This window comes from Microcebus murinus, chromosome 9 (genome assembly GCF_040939455.1).
Source record: "Microcebus murinus isolate Inina chromosome 9, M.murinus_Inina_mat1.0, whole genome shotgun sequence".
NCBI lineage: Eukaryota > Metazoa > Chordata > Mammalia > Primates > Cheirogaleidae > Microcebus > Microcebus murinus.
Genome location: NC_134112.1, coordinates 35,757,983 through 35,777,510, shown reverse-complemented (window position 1 = coordinate 35,777,510; position 19,528 = coordinate 35,757,983). Strand labels below are relative to the sequence as shown.

General features: G+C 35.0%; 1 protein-coding gene across 5 annotated transcripts in view; it reads right to left on the bottom strand.

Moving 5' to 3' along the window:
• DGKB (diacylglycerol kinase beta) overlaps nucleotides 1-19,528 on the bottom strand; it is a 660,304-nt gene that overhangs the window by 479,719 nt on the left and 161,057 nt on the right. For all 5 annotated transcript variants that reach the window (XM_012741949.3, XM_012741953.3, XM_012741952.3 and 2 more), the window contains 2 exons: nucleotides 16,714-16,867; nucleotides 1,514-1,654 (listed from right to left, as the gene is read on the bottom strand). In XM_012741949.3, coding sequence (XP_012597403.1) covers nucleotides 1,514-1,654; nucleotides 16,714-16,867 — 295 coding nt within the window. The remainder of the gene's footprint in view (nucleotides 1-1,513; nucleotides 1,655-16,713; nucleotides 16,868-19,528) is intronic.

The window sequence follows — 19,528 nt, the reverse complement described above, 5'->3', positions numbered from 1 at the left end:
CACTGAAGAAAAGTAAACAGCTGACCAGTTTGACTTGATTCACCAAGTGTCTTGGAATGGTATGCGAGTTGTCACTCTGCCCACACTTGAGGACATAGTCTAAGTGGGTTCAAGGACTTGCATTGAAAACTCAGAAGCATGCTTCTTAGGAATTCCACCTTAAAAGCAATATACTTCCAGTTGATGTAGAAATAATTAAACTGCCCCACAAAAACTGACCATTTTGAGGATGAATGATGGCACCTTTATTCATTCTCAGATGTGGAAACAATGTTTTTCTTTATATTTTTATAACCATCCCCAAACATGGTCCTAATAACACCTGACCAAACTTTCTCTCTGGCTCCCACTTCAAAAGAGATCCACTGAATGTTAATATTTACTTTGGAATGGGAGAAATTTCTGTAGGTCCTTCGGAATACAAAATAAATATTGAATGCAAATATTCAACATTTATGAATAATAAATATATATTTAAAGAATTATATTCATATGGTTTATTCATAACTTAAGCAGGTGTGACTCTTTAATAATCATAGCAAATCCTTTGCTGGTAGGAGAAATGTTATCAATAAATTACTATTACATTTGACTAAAAATGCTTCTTAATTATAATTCTGAGCCAGCACAGCATTTTACGTTTGCTTTAAAAATATTAAAGTTGAGACATTATCTTTACTATCATTCTAGTAGTAATGATTTTTCACTCATTTTTAATAATATACAATATAATTAGTTAATCAGATTATTGAATAAGCTGTCAGCATTAAATGTAAAAAGGGTTTTGGAGACAAAGTAGATTATCAAGTGATCATCAGATTTAGTGTAAATGCTTGAAAAATATTTTCTTGTGTTGCAATGAGCAAAGGTTGCCACCAGAGGGAGCTCTATCACCATATTTTATTACATGGAGTACTTATTTACTTTGAACTAGATAAAAATTCTCTGTATCTGCCACATCCTAAAACAAACAAAATTATCATTTAATTATTTATAATATCCAGATTCAAATCTAATAAGTAGTTTTACATTTGAGAAATCACTTGTCCCTGCCAACGGGAATGCTCGTGCTAAAAGCATGCAAAGATTTCCAAAGGAAAAGGGTGCAGATTGCCTGTTTATAGAGAACTTTCTTGCTCACTTATGGGAAGACTTCTTCACACACTAGACATAAATATTTCTTATAAACAGCTCAAAGAATACTTTCCAAAAGCTTGTCAATTCAAAAGAACTGGGGAATATTTTCTCAAAAAGTCATATGACAAACATATTCAAGAAATAATTTGTAATAAATGGAACTTGATAAGTAGGAACCTGAAATGGGGAGATCTTAATACCTTTTAATTGTCTGATCCTCAGTAGGAGAAATTTTTTTTATTGTTAAATAGGATCACTTTATTTATCCAAAAATAACACAACTGTAGTTGTAGTAGATGCAATATTAAGTTCATCAATACCTAGTCCCTTCTCCTGCCCCTGGATCTGATAAGTAAAATGATTAAGAAACACATACACTCGAGCTTATCCTCAGGTCTTCCCCTTTCAAGGAGAGACAGGTAACAGACGATGTCCTTCAAGTGGATTACTTCTGGGGAACAGGTGTTTGCAGGAGAGGTACGGGGAGGGGTGATGGCACCTTTATTCATTCTCAGACCTGGAAAGAAAAATCGTAGTGTTTTAAATATTCATAGTGTTCTCAAACAAAAAAAATCAATCAAGAAGACAGAGAAATAACACATAGACTATATAGAAAGATATATATTTCTAAAGCATAGAATAAAAAAGTTCTCAGGAACTTCAGGATAGCAAAGTTAGACATATTCCATGACTGCTGTAAATAATGGAGAGTTTGTTATGATCCCGGGCCCTGGACACTGCTCTGCCTGTCACCGGGATGTGCTGGGGTCAGGATCCTATTGCCCAGGGTGAGTTACTACACCGAACTGAATTCCTGAGGAACCACTCTCCTACTATTCTCTGCTTTAGACAGTGACAGCTATAATACAGCAGGGAAAATACTAAAAATTGACCTTTCATGAAAAACCGAAGAAATGTGCGTTTGTCACAATATGATTCCTATCTTAATAAAAAATAATTATTAAATCATAAAAACATGTATTTATATCAGATATTTGCCAGAACCATGAATAAGAAATCCTTTTTTGCCATCAAGGAATCTGCCCTTGAGTAAGAGTAAAGAGAACATAAACAACATTCTGGATAAACACAATGTACGTTTAATTAGAGAGGTAAGAACATATGATTACTCTCATTTTAATATGGTTCCTCAGCACAGATTTACCTAATTTGCACATCTCTTGCCCTAGTCTATTTTCTTTGATTTATAATTTTGATTGAATACCTATTATCTCATCCCAATATCTCAAGATTCCCAAGCATATAATTGAATTTATTGTGAAATGTCACTAGTTAGTTTTATCATTGACAATGCTACCGCTGATAAGAGGAATTATGTATTGATCGTCTAATATGTGGCCAAATCCATGGTAGGGTCTTTAACACATATGATCATACTTAATCCTTAAATTAACTCTGCGAGATAGATTGTGTTATTACCATTTTACAGATGAGAAAGAAGTCTTACAGAGATTAATTCCCCATCGTTTCAAAGCTAACAAGACAAGTTCATACTTTATTTTACACTGGTAGCCTAAAGACTATTTTAGTTCAAGGCCGATAATTTTTTTAAAAAGCAAGAAAAATAATTTACATCTTAACCCTGCATACACACACACACACACACACACACACACCCCATTAGTGGGTTTCATAACTACCCAAATATCTTTTATTCTATGTTAACCTACTCCTATTCTATTGTATTTGATCCTTAATTTTATTTATTTATTTATTTTGAGACAGAGGCTCGCTCTGTTGCTCAGGATAGAGTGTCGTGGCGTCAGCCTAGCTCACAGCAATCTCAAACTCCTGGGCTCAAGCAATTCTCCTGCCTCAGCCTCCTGGGTAGCTGGGACTAAGGCATGCTCCACCATGCCCAGCTAATTTTTTCCCATATATTTTTAGTTGGCCAATTAATTTCTTTCCATTTTTAGTAGAGACAGGTGTCTCACTCTTGCTCAGGCTGATCTTGAACTCCTGACCTTGAGTGATCCTCCCGCCTTGGCCTCCCAGTGATCTAGAATTACAGGCGTGAGCCACCTCGCCTGGCCTGATCCTTAAAATTTTGTCAAAGATCCTCCAAATTGAATTTACTAATCACCAATGGGTCAAAAGCCACAGTTTGAAAAACACTGCTTTATATCCTTCTTTCGTTTTTCTTTTTTACTAAAGTCTTACTTACTTCAAATATATCATCACATTTCACATTCATTCTACTCATTTATAAAGTCAGCAACAGAGACATATATTATAAATAGATTTTCCTTTTAATAGAAGTATCCTTGTATATAATACAAACTAATAGTTATTTTTACAAACCAGAGAAGGCAGAGAATTGAAGACAATCCTGAGTTTAAAAAAAAAAGTGCCTGGAATAATTGTAACCAGCCAATGAAACTTAGCCAGCTGCAGGAATAAGCAGTTCCAATTTATAAAAAAAAGACATTTTGGCACTGACCCTTGACATGACCATAACTTCCAGACTTAGAGAACACAGCACTTGAGTTATGGTTGGATTAGCTCTGACCTAACTCATCCTGCCTGATGAGCTAATCCTCTCTTCCCAGCCCTCCCCCCGTGGTACTGAAACAATCTAATCAGCTTGATTTAACTTTTTTATACAAAAACTCAGAACAGAACAAAAAAGAAAGAAAAGAGCATGCTGTGACATTTATTTGAAAGAAAGCCAAACATATTACACATTTTCACTTACTTAGAATATGGTATGATAATTTGTTTGTACTTACAAAACTAAGGCCCATGGTATTTAATTATCAGTTTCATTATACTGAATACAAACAACTGGAAAATGTGAGGACCACGTAATTTTCTGTTTGCCTTTCTTGTATACAATATATAAATTAAGCATGAGCATATTTATATATAAATTTATGTATAGCCTCCATTTTGGAAGGAATGTATTACTGTACTAAATTCTTTTTGTTTTTAAAAATGAGTAAATATTTTCCATTTTCTGCTCATGACATAGTAATAACTGAAAGTTGTATCATGTATTTGTGTCAAAGTTTTACATTTAAATGAACGTGAAGCTTTTTAAAAAAGAAATTTTGGCATATATCCAATCTGCATGTTGAAGGACTGATCAACTCTTCCTCAACTCCAATTTACAGCAAAATTTGAGAGGTAAAATATATAGTTTTTGAAATGATTTATAGAGTGCCTCAAAGAAGATAAAATGTCAAAGATTTTTTTTCACAATTACTTGATAAAAAATTATAGAACTGGACTTAATTTTTTAAAGACTTTACTTTTTAGAGAAGTTTTAGGTTCACAGTAAATTGAGAGGAAAGTATAAGAATTTGAAAAACACTATGTTTGAAAAAAAGGCTACATCATAGCCTTCCTTCATTTTGTTTGCCAAAGTCTTACTTCAAATGTATGTCTATGTTTCACATTAATTCTACTTCTATTTATAGTTATCACCCCCACACATATTCTTCGCCACTGTCAACATCCCCCACCAGAGTGGTACATTTGTTACAGCTGATGAACCTACATTGACATATTTTGACATGTTTTGGACATTTCACGTCATTATTATCCAAACTCCATAGTCTACTTAGGGTTCATTCTTTGTGTTGTACATTCTATAAGTTTGGACAAATGTATAACGATGTGTATCCACCATATGTCATTGTACAGAGCAGTTTTACTCCCTAAAATTCCTCTGCTCTGCCTATTCAACCTCCTCAATCTCTAACAACCTCTGAGCTTTTCATTCTCTCTAGTTTTGCCTTTTCCACAATGTCATACAGCTGGAATCATAAACATGTAACCTTTTCAGATTAGTTTCTTTCACTTACTAATATACATTTAAGATTCTTCCATGTTATCCTTGCGTGGCTTGATAGCTCACTTCTTTTTAGCACTGAAAAACATCCCATTGTCTGAATGTCCTGCAGTTCATTTATCCATTCACCAATTTTATTAAATTTTGAGGTGTTTGATGAAAATGTCCACAGGTTGATTCCTGCTCCTACCTCCTTACCAAATCAAGATCAGCCCACGTTTTCTTATGTGGTGAAAATGTTTCTTCGTATTTTCATTTAGTTTTCTGAAAGCAGGCCCTGGGCCTCAGTCATCTTCATAGAGGTTATTTTTACACCCTATTCTATCTTTTATCCCTTAGACTTTTTTTTTCCTTTTCCTAAATCTGGCTGGAGGTTTTTCCCATTACGTATTTCTCTCTGCTACGGCTCATTGCCCTGAAGAAAAGTCCTTTTCCTTTTATATAGTTGCACTAATGGTTATTGAGATGCTCAGGAGGCAACACAGATGGCAAACAAGAACTTGCAAGCCTGGTTTCTGAACCACAGCTCTTCAACGAGATGGTTAAATGGAATCTTATATTACTATTTAGCAGCAATAGCCTCTGGTGAAGAGGCTCAAAATTCTATTTTCTTTTAACAAAGGCCAATTTCATGCACCTAGTCATCAGTGAAGTTCTCTCTTTAGAATTGAAAAGGGAATATGATGCTAGGCAAAACAAAAGGTGGTTTCTTTTTCCTCAAGTGGCCAATATTTAGCTCTAAAGATCATGTGATTGATTGATTGTGATTTGCAGGTTTTCTGAGTTACTCAATGATATGCTACTTTAAGTATTTCATCACAAAAGTAAAGCAATGTATACACACACATATATCTCTATATATGTATGCATGTATATTACAATGTACAACAAAGTACAACATAAAGTGAAAAATAAGCATTGTAAAGTGTATTGGTAGTATTAGTAATAAAACTATTTATTATTAATTTATTTAGAGAGCATTTTTCTCTATTTAAGATTATTTCAGGGTATACATAGATATATACATACATATATTTATAAACATTCTTTTCTTCAAAGTTTTAATTATAAAAATAGTTAGCATTAGTCAACTTGAATATTACCTACTATTATTATAGTCTTCAAGAACATGATTTTCATTGTACTATAATCTAGACACTCCTTGAAACAATAACCTAAAAGTTTTGTTCTAATAGATATTGTTAATTCCAATCTCCAAGTTCAATGATTAGCAAATAACTTTTGAGTACATGTTAAATTAGTGCCTCTGCTCCAGTTTGTTTTATTTTCAAACACTTGCATTTCAGATAATGAAAATGGTAACATTATCTCTATTGTTTTTTAAACTGAAATATTCAAAACCAATAGCATGAATTACATTTCTAAACTTCTAAAACTGGTTCACTTTACAGAAACTTATCAGGCTTATTTATCACACAGTATAATGATACACACACTAATCACACTAATAGTCATAGATAACCAATAGTAAAAACAATTGATGTTAGTATTATCACATATTTTATGATTTTTACACGTAACCTTGCAAATATGCTTGTTTTGAGATAGTATTATTTTTCTTCTTTGTGCTTATACAAACTGGCAGCAAAATGAGGTAGATTGCATTATAAGTCAATAACGAATGTAAAATAGATAGTGATTCCACATAAAGTGAGAAAAGACAGTGGGATATGATCCTTGACATGAGACTGGGGTCAGGCAAATTTCCCTGAGAACATACTCTGATTTTTATCTGCCTGCAAATTGCCAAAAAAACCCAAACAAGTGATCATGAGAACAAGGACTGAAAGGGCAGGTCTTTGGGGGTAATGTTCTAAGAGCAAACTCTGTGAAGGGACAATGCTAGTAACTTCCCTGGCCTGGGGACAGTGGCTCACGCCTGTAATCCTAGCATTCTTGGAGGCCAAAGCAGGAGGAACACTTGAGGGCAGGAGTTGGCGATAAGCCTGGAGAACATAGCAAGTCCCTGTTTCTACAAAAATTTTAAAAAATTAGCCAGGCATGATGGCATGCATCTGTATCCCCAGCTACTCGGGAGGCTGAGGTAGGAGGATTGCTTGAGCCCAGGAGTTTGAGGTTGCAATGAGATATGATCGTGCCATTACACTCCAGCCTGGGTGACGGAGCGAGACTATGTCTCTAAAAATAGTAATAATAATAACGATAACTTCTCTGGCTTTGTGCAAATAAAACTTTTATACAGTGGTCTCATATGACCCTATAATTCTATTTTAGAGATGAGAAAGTATAGAAAGTGGTGAGTATACTGCTCACAGTTAATAGCCGTCAGTCAAGGGAGTAAACAGTGGAAGATGGATCATCTAATTCCAAACTTTGGGCTCTTTCTTCCAAGGCAGTAAAAATAAGTTCTGTCTATACCATTGCTATCCAATAAAGCTTGCTGCAATGACAAAAATGTTCTATATATGCACCTTTCAGTACAATAGCATTAACCATATATGGCTATTAACCACAAGAAATATGGCTGGTGACCAGAGAACTGAAATTATGTTTTATTTAATTTTTAATGAATTGAAATTTAAATAGCTATGAGTAGCTAGTGGCCACTATATTGGACCATGTGGGCTACATATTGTATGTAGGTAGATAATTCAAAGTTGGTTAAATAACTTTCAGTCACTTGAATATGTGTAAGTATAGGACAAAAAGAATTAAACCACCACATAGTAAAAGAGGCCACCATGCCAAATTGTCCATATTTGACACATTGAAAAGAAATTCCAATGAGGTCCTTCAATTTAACTCTACCTTTCAGAATGCATAACATCTTAGAGAGTAAAAATAAATAAATAAATACATACATACATACATACATAAATACTAGGTTGGATTTGCCCTTATGCTATGTATGCTATGTATGCTAAAACACTGGAAAATAGTGTTTAATAAATAATAGTAACAACAGAAATTTGTTGAGCATTTATAATTTCCCCAATACTATTTAAGTGATTTATATGCATTATGCTTTTTGAGTCTCATGATATCTAGTAAGATAGATAGATACACTTATTATTCCTGTTTTACATTTAAGAAAACAGAAGTAAAGATGAATAGCACAGATACAATTCAATAAGCAGCTGAATTGGAGTCTTATACATTAAATAGAATTTCATGAGGCTAGAAAGAGGAAAAAATATTAGAGGAATCTGTCACTTGCCTCTCAATAAATGATCTTCATTTTAAGAGTTTGAGTTTTAAGACTCTTCAGAATAGATACATTGATTAGTTCATAAAACTTTAGAAGGAAATTAGAAATCTTACCCATGGCTGAGAGCTTTAAACTTTCATCTTCCATTTGGCCCATGTCTTAAGCCACACATTATAATATCAATACATTTGTAAGTGATTGTGTCTATGTATTTGCACATGCAAACAGACACATACATATCACATATTTATCAGATCTCTACCAATTATTGCTTATAGGGAAATGAATTATGAATGATTTTTCTTATTGCTTAACTGTGTTTTTAATAGATATATAACTAGCTTGTCCTTTATAAACATAAACATAAACCTAAATAAATGCCCAGGGTCTTTAATATTAGTAATGTAAAACCAGATCCCAGGTACTGAGGATAGAACACTGAATAATCCAGACAAAAATCCCATTACTATAGAGTTTTCTTTCTCTAGGGGATCAAAGCAAGTATTCAACAACATTGCATATTTTTAGCCACTGCTAGGCAGTTTTATAGCATATTTAAAATGAGATGTTATGATGGATTTGGGGATTTGGGCCTCGGCAGGATACTAAATCTCTTATTTGCTTTTACTAGAATATCACAAACTATAAATAAATAATCTTGAACATAACAGAGCAAAAATATTAAGATAATACTATCATTTAATGTGCAATTATTAAGATATAACTGGAAATACAAAAATCTCTTTATTCTGGGTAAATAAATCTAATAATGAATTAAAGGTAAAGCATTTGCAAAACAAATATTACTTAGACTATTCAGGCGGAAGAATAAAGAAATATGTATAATCAAGTCCAATATATTCAAAACCATTTCTAATTAAAGGAGAGACCTGGGAAGAACTCTTTATTTACTGATAATAATTTTATCACAATCCACACCCCAAAGTTATAAGTTTTCTCTGTTTTCAGGGAAGAGATTAAGGGATAAATATTTATTGGAATAAAATAATTTGTGAATTACTACTACTACTATCAATAATAATGATTATAAGTATAAATTTGGTACCATCGAGGTATAAGAAATGTAATGGACCAGGTATAGTGGCTTACACCCTGTAATCCTAGCACTTTGGGAAGCAGGATGATCATCTGAGGCCAGGAGTTCAAGATCAACCTGAGCAAAAAGCAAGACCACACCTCTACAAAATTAGGAAAATTAGCTTGGTGTGGTGGTGTAGGCCTGTAGTCTCAGCTACTCAAGACACTGAGGCAGCAAGATCACTGGAGCCCAGGAGTTTGAGATTGCAGTGAGCTATGATCATGCCCCTGTACTCTAGCCTAAGAAACAGAGTGAGACCCTGCCCCAAAAAAATGAGAGAGAGAGAGAGAGAGAGAGAGAGAGAAAATGTAATGGTTAATATAAATAAATGTTAATAGGCTAATGAATAAAATTCTTTTATCTTTGTTTCTAGAGCATTTGTATATGAGTATGTAAGTTTATTACATCAATAGTACTAAATATATCAACATTAATAAATATACCAGTATATTTTAAATGCCCACTATATACCAGGAATTTCTCTATCTCCTAATCATAAGAGCCTTGTAGTCTGTTCAGTTTCTGTTTTTTGAGACCCTATCCACTCTTGATGGCATTGTGGAAATTGAAGTAGCTTAATACACACAAAAGGGCTATTATGCTACCACACAGTAAAAAAAAAAAATGCATACAAACACACATATACACATATTTTTAATCCTAAAGACAGTCCTGATAAGAATAATAGCTTCTTCTCAGCACAGTTAATGAAGTGTGTCTTCTGGCAAGAACATTCAGTAAGGTCATTTGGCAAAAGAACATTTGTCCAAAGGTACAATTTTCATTGTACAATTTTCTGTTCTTAATTGATTAACTTCATTAAGGACAAAAAGGAATTGTTTCTCCTTTTCTACCTAAAATAAGTACTTGTGGTGGGACTCGTTCGTTGCACAGAAAACATAAAATGAGCTAAATCCTACGACTGACATTACAGCTTATTGATGTGTAGCTGTAGAACAAATGAAATAACCACTGCCCCATTAAATGAACAATAGGAGGGTTAGTGACCAAAGATAAGCTTCATTAATCGTTTCAGAGATAGTTGTTATTATTCTTAATCTTAAGATATCTTCTGGACCCTTTTATACCTTCAGCCTCATTCCCCTTCATCATAGCTTCCACATCAAGGGCAATGTGATTCTTTGCTGGCTTAAAATCTTGTAACAGCTCTCCAATTTCTTCTGCATAAAATTCATAATTCAGCATGACAGACAAAACCTGTCTCCACGTGGCCTTGGCTACCTTTCTCGCCTCTTCTCATGCTGTTGTCCCGTCACTGCATCTGCACCAGCCCAACCAGAGGCAAGGTGGACACCCAGACCTCTGAGACCTCCTAATAAGGCTACTTTCCTCCTTGCAAGATCCTCAGGACTTGTATGCCACCATGCCCTCTCCCATCAGCCCACTTCCAAGCCATGACCAATACTTACAAGGTCATGAGCACCATCTGCTCTGGAACCCACAGGAATGACCTTGTTATATCATTTATCCCAGTTTAAACGAGTCACGAGAAGCCCAGACTCCTGATCATCTTCAGCCTCAACCTGCACTTTCCATCTTCTTTTTATAGTCACTCTTGCCAATAGCACTGGTTGCCATTGGACATGCTACACATATTTAATTGCCTGTCTCTCCCCCTAGAATGTAAACGACGGTTGGAGAGGGGTTTTATTTTGCTCACTGATGTATCCCCAGCAGCTTGAACAGTAAGTGACACGTCGTAAGTGGTCAATTTTAAATAGATCAATACTGAATGTCTTACAGTTCACACACTACCCTTGGCTATGACATGTTTTATATATTTGAATAAAAATATGCATGTTGCTTTCTCTTCTTGGATCTCCTTTCCCACCCTTTCCAACCAGTACCTGCCCTGTTCACCTGGATAACTCTAACTTACGCTGGATGGGTCCTGCAATGGTACAACCCCCACCCCCATTCCTCCAGTCTTACTCGGGCACCTGTAAGCACTTCAGTGTGCTCTTTACCTAGTCAGCTCACAAGTGGTTCACAACATTTATTTTCTTATAATATAATTGATCACACAATTGTCTGCCTTCCTGCTTGACTTTAAAGGATCCTCAGTTTTCCAGAGGTATTCCTGGCATTTAATATGTTTAAATAAACAGATGATTGGATGCATGAATTAATGAATGAATAAAATGAATAGCTAAATGGCACAACTAACCAATTAATATTAATACATGATCTAACGTAAACGGTGCTCGGATAAACTTCTCTGTCTGTCTTATAAAACAACTAATAAGAAACAACAGAAAAACTCTTACACTGATCTGCAGCTAATACGAAACATTTTCTATTACAAATTCAACATTTGGAACATTGTAGAGCCCAATGGGAATAAATGAATGTCGGAATTATATTACATTCTCTTTTAATTTCTATATTCTTTGAGCAACTAACAGCTACTAACAATTGCTGTTATTGCTAACAGCAATACTAACAATTGCTACTATTAATTGCTGTCCTATACAAAAAGAAAGATAATTTAGCTGAAGGCAGTTAATTCCCAGAGTGCCTGTCTGTGTGAAGCTGTCGTGGGTGGGGGTGAGGGAGGGACAGGGATGCCACAAAAGGCAGATGGTGTGTCTTCTACAAGCGTGCCAGCATCGCTTCCCAATTGCACTCTCTAGGTATGCCATCTTAGTCATCATTGAATTCCTGGTGTGGCACGCAGCATGTGCTTTTTGATTACAGTGAAGCTCTAGCCGAGGCTGTAAGGAGTAGAGTTTTGCTGTGGCGATAAGGGCAGAGGAAACATCATACAAGAAAGTACAGAGTCCTGAGTAAGCAGAGCAGGTTTAAGTCACAGCAAATAATTGGGTATGAAAAAGGTCTGAGGGGCATGGGCCAGAGAATAGAGCTGCAGGCAATCTATAACCTTCAAGGAATGGTGCTTCAGGCTGTGGAGCTCAGACTCCACCATCTTCTTATCTGTATTGCTCAGTCCCAAGAGTCCCATTAAGTTCACTTCAGGAGGGGGTGTCTCAAAAGGTGGGGGTCACCAGGACTCCACTTGCTCATCTCTGTCTCTCTCTCCTGTACTCACTTCCTTCATCAAAGCAACTCAGCTTTAATCAGCTTTATATATCAAGAACTTAAAAGTTTGCTTGAAAAAAACACTTGAAATAACAAAAAGCACTACATTAGTTGACAGTGAATGCCTGAAACTCAGAAACCCAGGAGTCTTATTTGAGGTTTCTGTTTAAAAGAACATTTCGGAGCTGGGAAGCCAGGGCCCAGCTGGGAGCCATGCTAACTGCTAGTCTCTGACACAATTATGAATCAAACAATGACACTGGCAAAATGTTTGGGAAGAAGTGGTTTGATGAGTGGTTATGATGAGTAATAGAGGGCATGTGGTGATTAACTAAATATGAGGCGTGAGGCAGTGGTGGATAAGAAGATTCTAATATTTTATTATTGGGAAATGGATAGATTCTTGAATGCCATTCACCAACAAAGAAGATAGTTAACTTTCAGACACAGTTTGCTATCTTATGGGACATCCAGATGAAAACCTACAGCTGGAATATAGTAAATATATATTCTTTTTGTGCTGAAGAAATAGTTCGGGGTTGTGTGGGGAATAATTGAGGCAGTTTATGCCTGACAGTGCCCATTTTTCATAGGATATGAAAAAAAGGTCAGGTGTCAAGACTGAAAGATTTGAATACACTTAAAAAGGAGATTTGAAAAGTTTAACATAATTGATCTAGGGGAAAGTGTCAATAAATAATTTTAACAAAGCTGAAGAAGCACTGAAGTCATGTAAATGCTGGGTATTAGAAATTTATAATGGCAGAAATTTGCATGTTTTTGCAATTTCTCTCTGGTTATGCTCAGTGTTCAAGTTGTAGAACTGAAAAATGAGATTGTAACATTGATTCACAGTTGAGGGTTTGTAAGACAATTGCAGAAATACAAAGGTTCCAACTGTTTGAAAAAGGCTTTAAAGAGAGTAGTTCAAGGGATGAACTGTGAAGGGATGAAAGTAGGATGAGAAGGTGGTCATTGAACTGACAGAGGTGAGAGACTAGAGACCTGGCATTTACAATGAGGCAGAAGAAGTATGTGAAAGCTGAAAAGATAATTGTTTTCAGGATACATTCAAAAATCAAAAGTCCAATAGGGGAACAATACAGGTAATCTTATTTTAAATAAGAGGTATGATTTAATATTGCAACAAAGTATTTCACAAAGATAAGTCATACATTTCATGAAATAGGAGATGGGTCATTAGCTATTGCAAGTTAAACAAAAGCCAGCTATACACACACATGCACACACACACTGAGACACACATAACCTTTATACCTATGTATAGTTATTTTTTTAAATTTTTATTCCATGTAAACTAAATATTTTACTTTTACCATTTCTCCTATATTTGACTATCAATCATTAACGAGAATAATATTTTTTCCATTTTCCTTTTGCTTTTCATCAGGAAGCCCTTATTTTTCAGATGGTATGTGGAGTAAAGAATACCTATCATACTTCTGCTGGTATCGTGGTGATAAAGTATGGTGAACTCTAACAGAGAATAAGCGAAGATTATAGCACCTCTCTGTTCAAAAATAATTTGTGATTTTTCAACTGCAAATATATCATATTATACATTAAATAACAGGTTTTTGCAAAGCAAGTTTCTAAAAATAGATATTTTTTAGATCTGAGTCAAGGCTACCTCAGTCTTTAAAAATGTTATTGTTGTGTATTGTTCCTCCTTCCTCAGGAGGGGGAAAAAAACTCTCAAAGGTAGGTCTGAAAAGAATATAGGGTTAGAAATAGTCCTGGAAAGGACACTATGCACTTATTTCTAAAATGCGGAGTCCAAGCTTTGAAAAGGAATCAGAGTTTAATTTATTATTGCTGCAGGAGGGTTAGTTACACAGCCCATATTTCTTTTCAAGTAGCTCTGTGCAATTGTCCCAAATGAAGTACAATCTGTTCTTCCTTATTTTTTTTTTCCATTTTGAAACTTGATTTGATTTTTACTCTTAGTAATGCTAAGATCTTCTATTTAGTACACAACATATGCTATTAGAAGAAAAGGAAGTTTGGGATTTAATTTCTTTACAAAGCTACCTAAGTTATTAGAATTGATCTCTTTCTTCCATGTCTGATACAGTTATTTAGACAGACAACATTATCGAAAAATGTTCCCTCTTGTTTATCAAAAGCCAAGGACAGCATTACTTCATGTAAAATTAAATAAAGGACAACTTTGTTCTTTTATTCAGTCTAAGGTATGTGCAATGCATTTATAGCATGAAGTTAAGAACAGAAAAGTCTCAATTTCTAGATCAAAGTAAGGAATTGCCTCATTTTAAAATGTTCAGCCCAAAATGCTATTAAGTCCTGATACCCCACTTTAAGGACAGATGAATTGAAACTCATTCAGGGAAAAACAGTGAGTGTGGTGAGGCTTCTCAATCCATGATAGAATGGGAATTATGTAAGGAATTAAAAACATTTATAAGAAGAGAAAAATGATGATAAACATATTAGTCATCATATATCTTGCAAGGTAATCATGTGGAAAGTGTATACTTGTTTTAGAAAAGCTTGTACCAACATGTGATTGCTCTAGGAAAAATGCATTACAGCATTAACAGAAGAGGGAGCAATGCTCAATTCTGTGGCTATTTAAATAAGGCTTGACATTGTGGACTCTTCATCAGATTGTCTAAGTTTTGTTTTGGGCTCAACCACCTATTTCTTAATTATACGTGTTTAAATTTTCACTCATCAAAATGTTGGTTATTAAACTTCTCATCCTTTTACTAACACTTCTATATTCTGCTTTGTGATATCAGTGCTGGGACTTTCTAGACCAGTGTCTCTTCTGGGATGCCTGAGCTCCTTGCAGAGGATTTGTAAGGTCAAAATTATTTTTATAATGATAGTATTAATAAGATATTATTTCCTTCTCTTACTCTCATTCTCTTTTAAGTATATAGCAAAGTTTTCAAGAGTCTCCGTGACATGTGACATGATATAGCAACAGAAACACAGAAGAAGCTGCTATGATGACCCAGCTTTCTTCCATAAAGCCAGGCATGAAAGACATTTGTAATGCTGTAAAACAATGCCACCCTTCTAGCTACTTTTTTTGAAAATAGTTATTTTTCACAAAAATAGGTTACTTTGGTTAACATGACATTGGCTGATTATTGTTATTTTTATACTGTCTCACCTTTAATATGGTAAATATCAATAGGTATCACCCACATAAAAAAGCACTTTCAGGTCCTCAGTAATTTCTAAGAGGTCAAAGAATGAGAAATGCTGTGTAGACTACATTTCTCCATCGTTGGCAGATTCCTGTTGGATCCAAAGGGGGCATGAGAGAGAAAGAGGAGAAGGCAGGAGGAAGAGGAGGGCATGGTTCTGTTAGGCAACCTGCTCTTTTGTCGACACTCTCCAGCATTTCAGCCCATAGTACATGGTTCCAGTAGCAATAAGCTTAGTCTCCAGCTTATTTCTAAGTCAACAAAAGCACAGTGAGGTCCCCTCCACCCCCGACACAATCCGGCATAGGCCATGGTGATGCACCCTCATCAGAGGTCTGAGTTCCAGATCTGTAGGACCTCCCTTGAATCCCGGAGCTACCAAAGCCAGCCAGGAAGCCAGCCAGAAAGCCAGCCAGAAGCTCAAGGGCTAGAGCTGTCAGGCAAGGCTCTTGCCTCAGAACCATGTCCCAGCTCCAAGAGGTCCATCCTCCAGGCTTCTCTGAGTTTTGATTACTCCAAGTAGGGGCAGCACATGCTTCTTATGGTTCTATCTATATTACCTTAGTGTTCTCTTTTTGCTTTTTCAATCCTCCCACACCAATTTAACCAATTCCCTATTTTATATTCTCTTGTGCAGTATAGTAAAATTATTTTTTTCCTGACTGGAAGGAGATTGATACAACAGGTATTAATGTATTTATACATCTCTACAAATGCTATCCATAATGACAGAACCAATTATCTTTATGACAAAAATTTAAGGTCTCTAAGAGAAAAATCAAAACTCTATTCTGAGCTTACAAATCCAAAAGTGTAAAAGTACACTGGCAATTAACACAGCAGATATTAAATATTATAATTTCTTGATATAACTGTTTTGTTCTACATTTACAGATATACAGCTATCTATATTCATTTAGTTATTTAAAAATGGTAGTTATCTAAATTTGATGGAAATATATCTTAAAAATTATTATCTAAACATAGAATTCCAAGACAAGGGATAGATAATGATAAATTGTATTTTCCCTAAAATTTAGCTATTATTATACTAGAGACATTTAAAATGATTTACACAATCTTAGTGTAAAAATATAAATCCTGCAATGGAGACAATTTTTAAGAAAATCACCATTTCTATTTTATAAGAATTTGATGCTCAATTAGCCTTTGAAATTTTCATTGTTATAAATTTTTAAGTACATAAACTTACCACCAGAAAGGAGAGCAGGCTTGTTTTTTACCATTGGACTAGAATGAGGAAACTTGTTGCTAAATGACATGAAAAGGTGTGCAGTGAAATCATCTGGAAGCTCTGCTTCTAGGAATGTCTTCATGAATAGTTTGAAACCTTCAAAATCTATCGTCTGAAAAAAAAATTTACAACACATATTTTAAGATCCAGTCAAATGTTAAGATATTATGCTATGTTCAAAATTATTAGTAATAGAGATGTCTTCGAATAATTTTTATATTCAAGTTTACAAAAAGAAAATACCTATTTGAGAAATAGTTTAGGCAGTCCCCAGGCTAACATGAGCAATGGGATGTATGTCTTATGAGTGGTGGTGGGGCAAAAAAAATGGGAACTTTCCATATAGATATTTCTATTTCCACAATGTCCATCTGACTTTAAAGGATTTACTCTTTGAAACTTAGTTTCCTCCTCTGTAAATTGGGAATAACATTCCTGTTCCCACAAAATTGTTGTGATGATTAAATCAGGTGATAAATGTGAAAAGGCCAATACAAAATTGTATATATCCATACAGCAGGCACCCAGAGGGAAAGGGATTTTCCATCTCCTTTGCTTGTCATTGATGATGATTACTGCTGTGACAATTGTAAAAAGAGGTTAACATCAAGTTTTCAACTAAACACTAAGATCACTTGATATATAACATTTCAAAACTTCATATGCAAACTTTCCAAAGAAACATGTTTTAAGAATCTTGTACTCCCTGTTCACTGCAGAACTACAAATGATTAGACATTTATCTGGAGAGAATTGTTCTGGCGTTGAGGGTCGCCTCACCCACTCAGGAGAATGGTGACAGAAGATACCTTCTAACCTCAAACTAAATGACAGTGTTTCGCAGGAGCCACATAAAGAGCTTGGTTTCTCCCAGCAGATGCAGGCAGTGGGCCAGGACTGGACTCTTGCCTACAAAATTGAGGACAAGTGTGTGGGTGTTTTGGGGACAAAGGCAAGTAAATAGTACTGGTTTGAATTTGCCCCAAACTCCCTGTGTTTGCAGGAGCAACTATTCATGAGTGTTTTCTGGGAAGCAGATGTAGACCATGTAGAAGAGAAGGTGGTGGAACCCTTGGGTCTTATCCAGAAGGGCATTTGAAAGGACTAGAAGACCTACAAAGAAGAAGCTGGAATCAAGCCACATCTGTGCAGATCGAGAGAGGGCAAGAGAGGACAGGCTTCGTAGGGAACCCTTGAAAGGCAATTTTTTCTTGCCCAGTTCAGTGTACTGAGACGAAACTAAAAATAGAACAAAAATGAATTTGGCAGACTGATGCTCTTAATTTTGCTCAAATTCCTGGCAGGTGAGCATAAAATTAGTTCCCTAAACTGTTATTTTGGAATATAAAAAGTCTGCCTTTTCTTCGTAATAATATTGGGGCAATATGGTAGAGAATGACCGATTTATTATTGTGTTTTTTGGGATAAACCTAAAATGGAATATGACATTCAGGAATACCATTAGAGAAAGTAAATTTTAATGGATTAAGTCATGTGCCTATTACGTACATGTACTATATTTGCTTTTATACCTAATATAATCAATCTCAAGCAATAAAAACAAAAACAAAAAATTTTCTTCATTTATTAATAGTTCCAAGACTCTGACTATACCCATAGTCTGACTTTTTTGGTTTGGTTTAGTTTTGTTTTGCTTATACATTCTCACAAAAGCCCTTCAGACATTTACACTGGTAGCAATAAAAATACTCCAGTTTCTTCCATATTTAATAAATCACCACCACCACCACCACAGAGTATTATCAATTCTACTAGTAAAGTGAATTACATAACTAAAAATTATGAGTAGTATAAAATTATAAAGAATAGCCCCAGGTGGGAGAAGTACTTCCAAAAACAATTTGCCACAATGAATGCAGCCAACATTTAAAATATGAAAATGAGGCCAATAGTTAGGCATATATATCCAAATAAAGTTTCCTTGAGCAAGAACACTGACTTTTACTAACAAGGTTCCTTAGAGATGATCTACCAAAGAGAAGTAGTTCACACTCACTTGGAGAAGTGACCAACAGCGATATATCATCCCTATATATGTGAAGGCCCATTAGGAACCAGGAGTTGATTTTATTTGCAAAGTTACAGGAAGTTTGTAGGGATGAAAATTTTCTTCGGCATTGAGGTTAGCAAGGCTATTTACAGTAGCACTTCTTCCTGTGCCCCAAGTCTTTTTAGTCAGCATTTGGATTAACAACATGACAGATGACAGGGAGAATGGTCTTTGAACTCAGACTACCTGGATCAACTCTTGGATCCAACAGTGCCTGTGTGACTGTGGACAGTTTATTCAAACTCTAGGTACCTCGATGTCTTCACCTATAGAATGTCAGTAACAGTAACTACCTCTTGCTGTGCTAAAAGGATTAAATGATTTACAATTTTGGAAGCACCAGAATGATATTTGGAACATAGTAAGCACTGTAAGCAATTAAACAAATATAAATAATAGTTGTTTAAAGAATCATCATATTAAATGTTCAGCATTCCAAATAATATTTGAAAAAAAAGCCTTAAAGCATATTACATTATGTGTTTTCATATGCATTTATTATTTTTGTTCAGAAAGCTGGTAATAAAAAGTGAACTTCTAAAAGGAGCAAAAAAATAGAAATTGCTCAAAGTTTTTCCCTGCATCTCCTTTTGGAATATGATTATATTTTATCTTAATTAACCTTTTTATTGGTCCAGAAAACTATACAGTTTGCTACATCTTTCCAAATCAAAAGTTCAGGTTTTGTATGTCTTAGATACT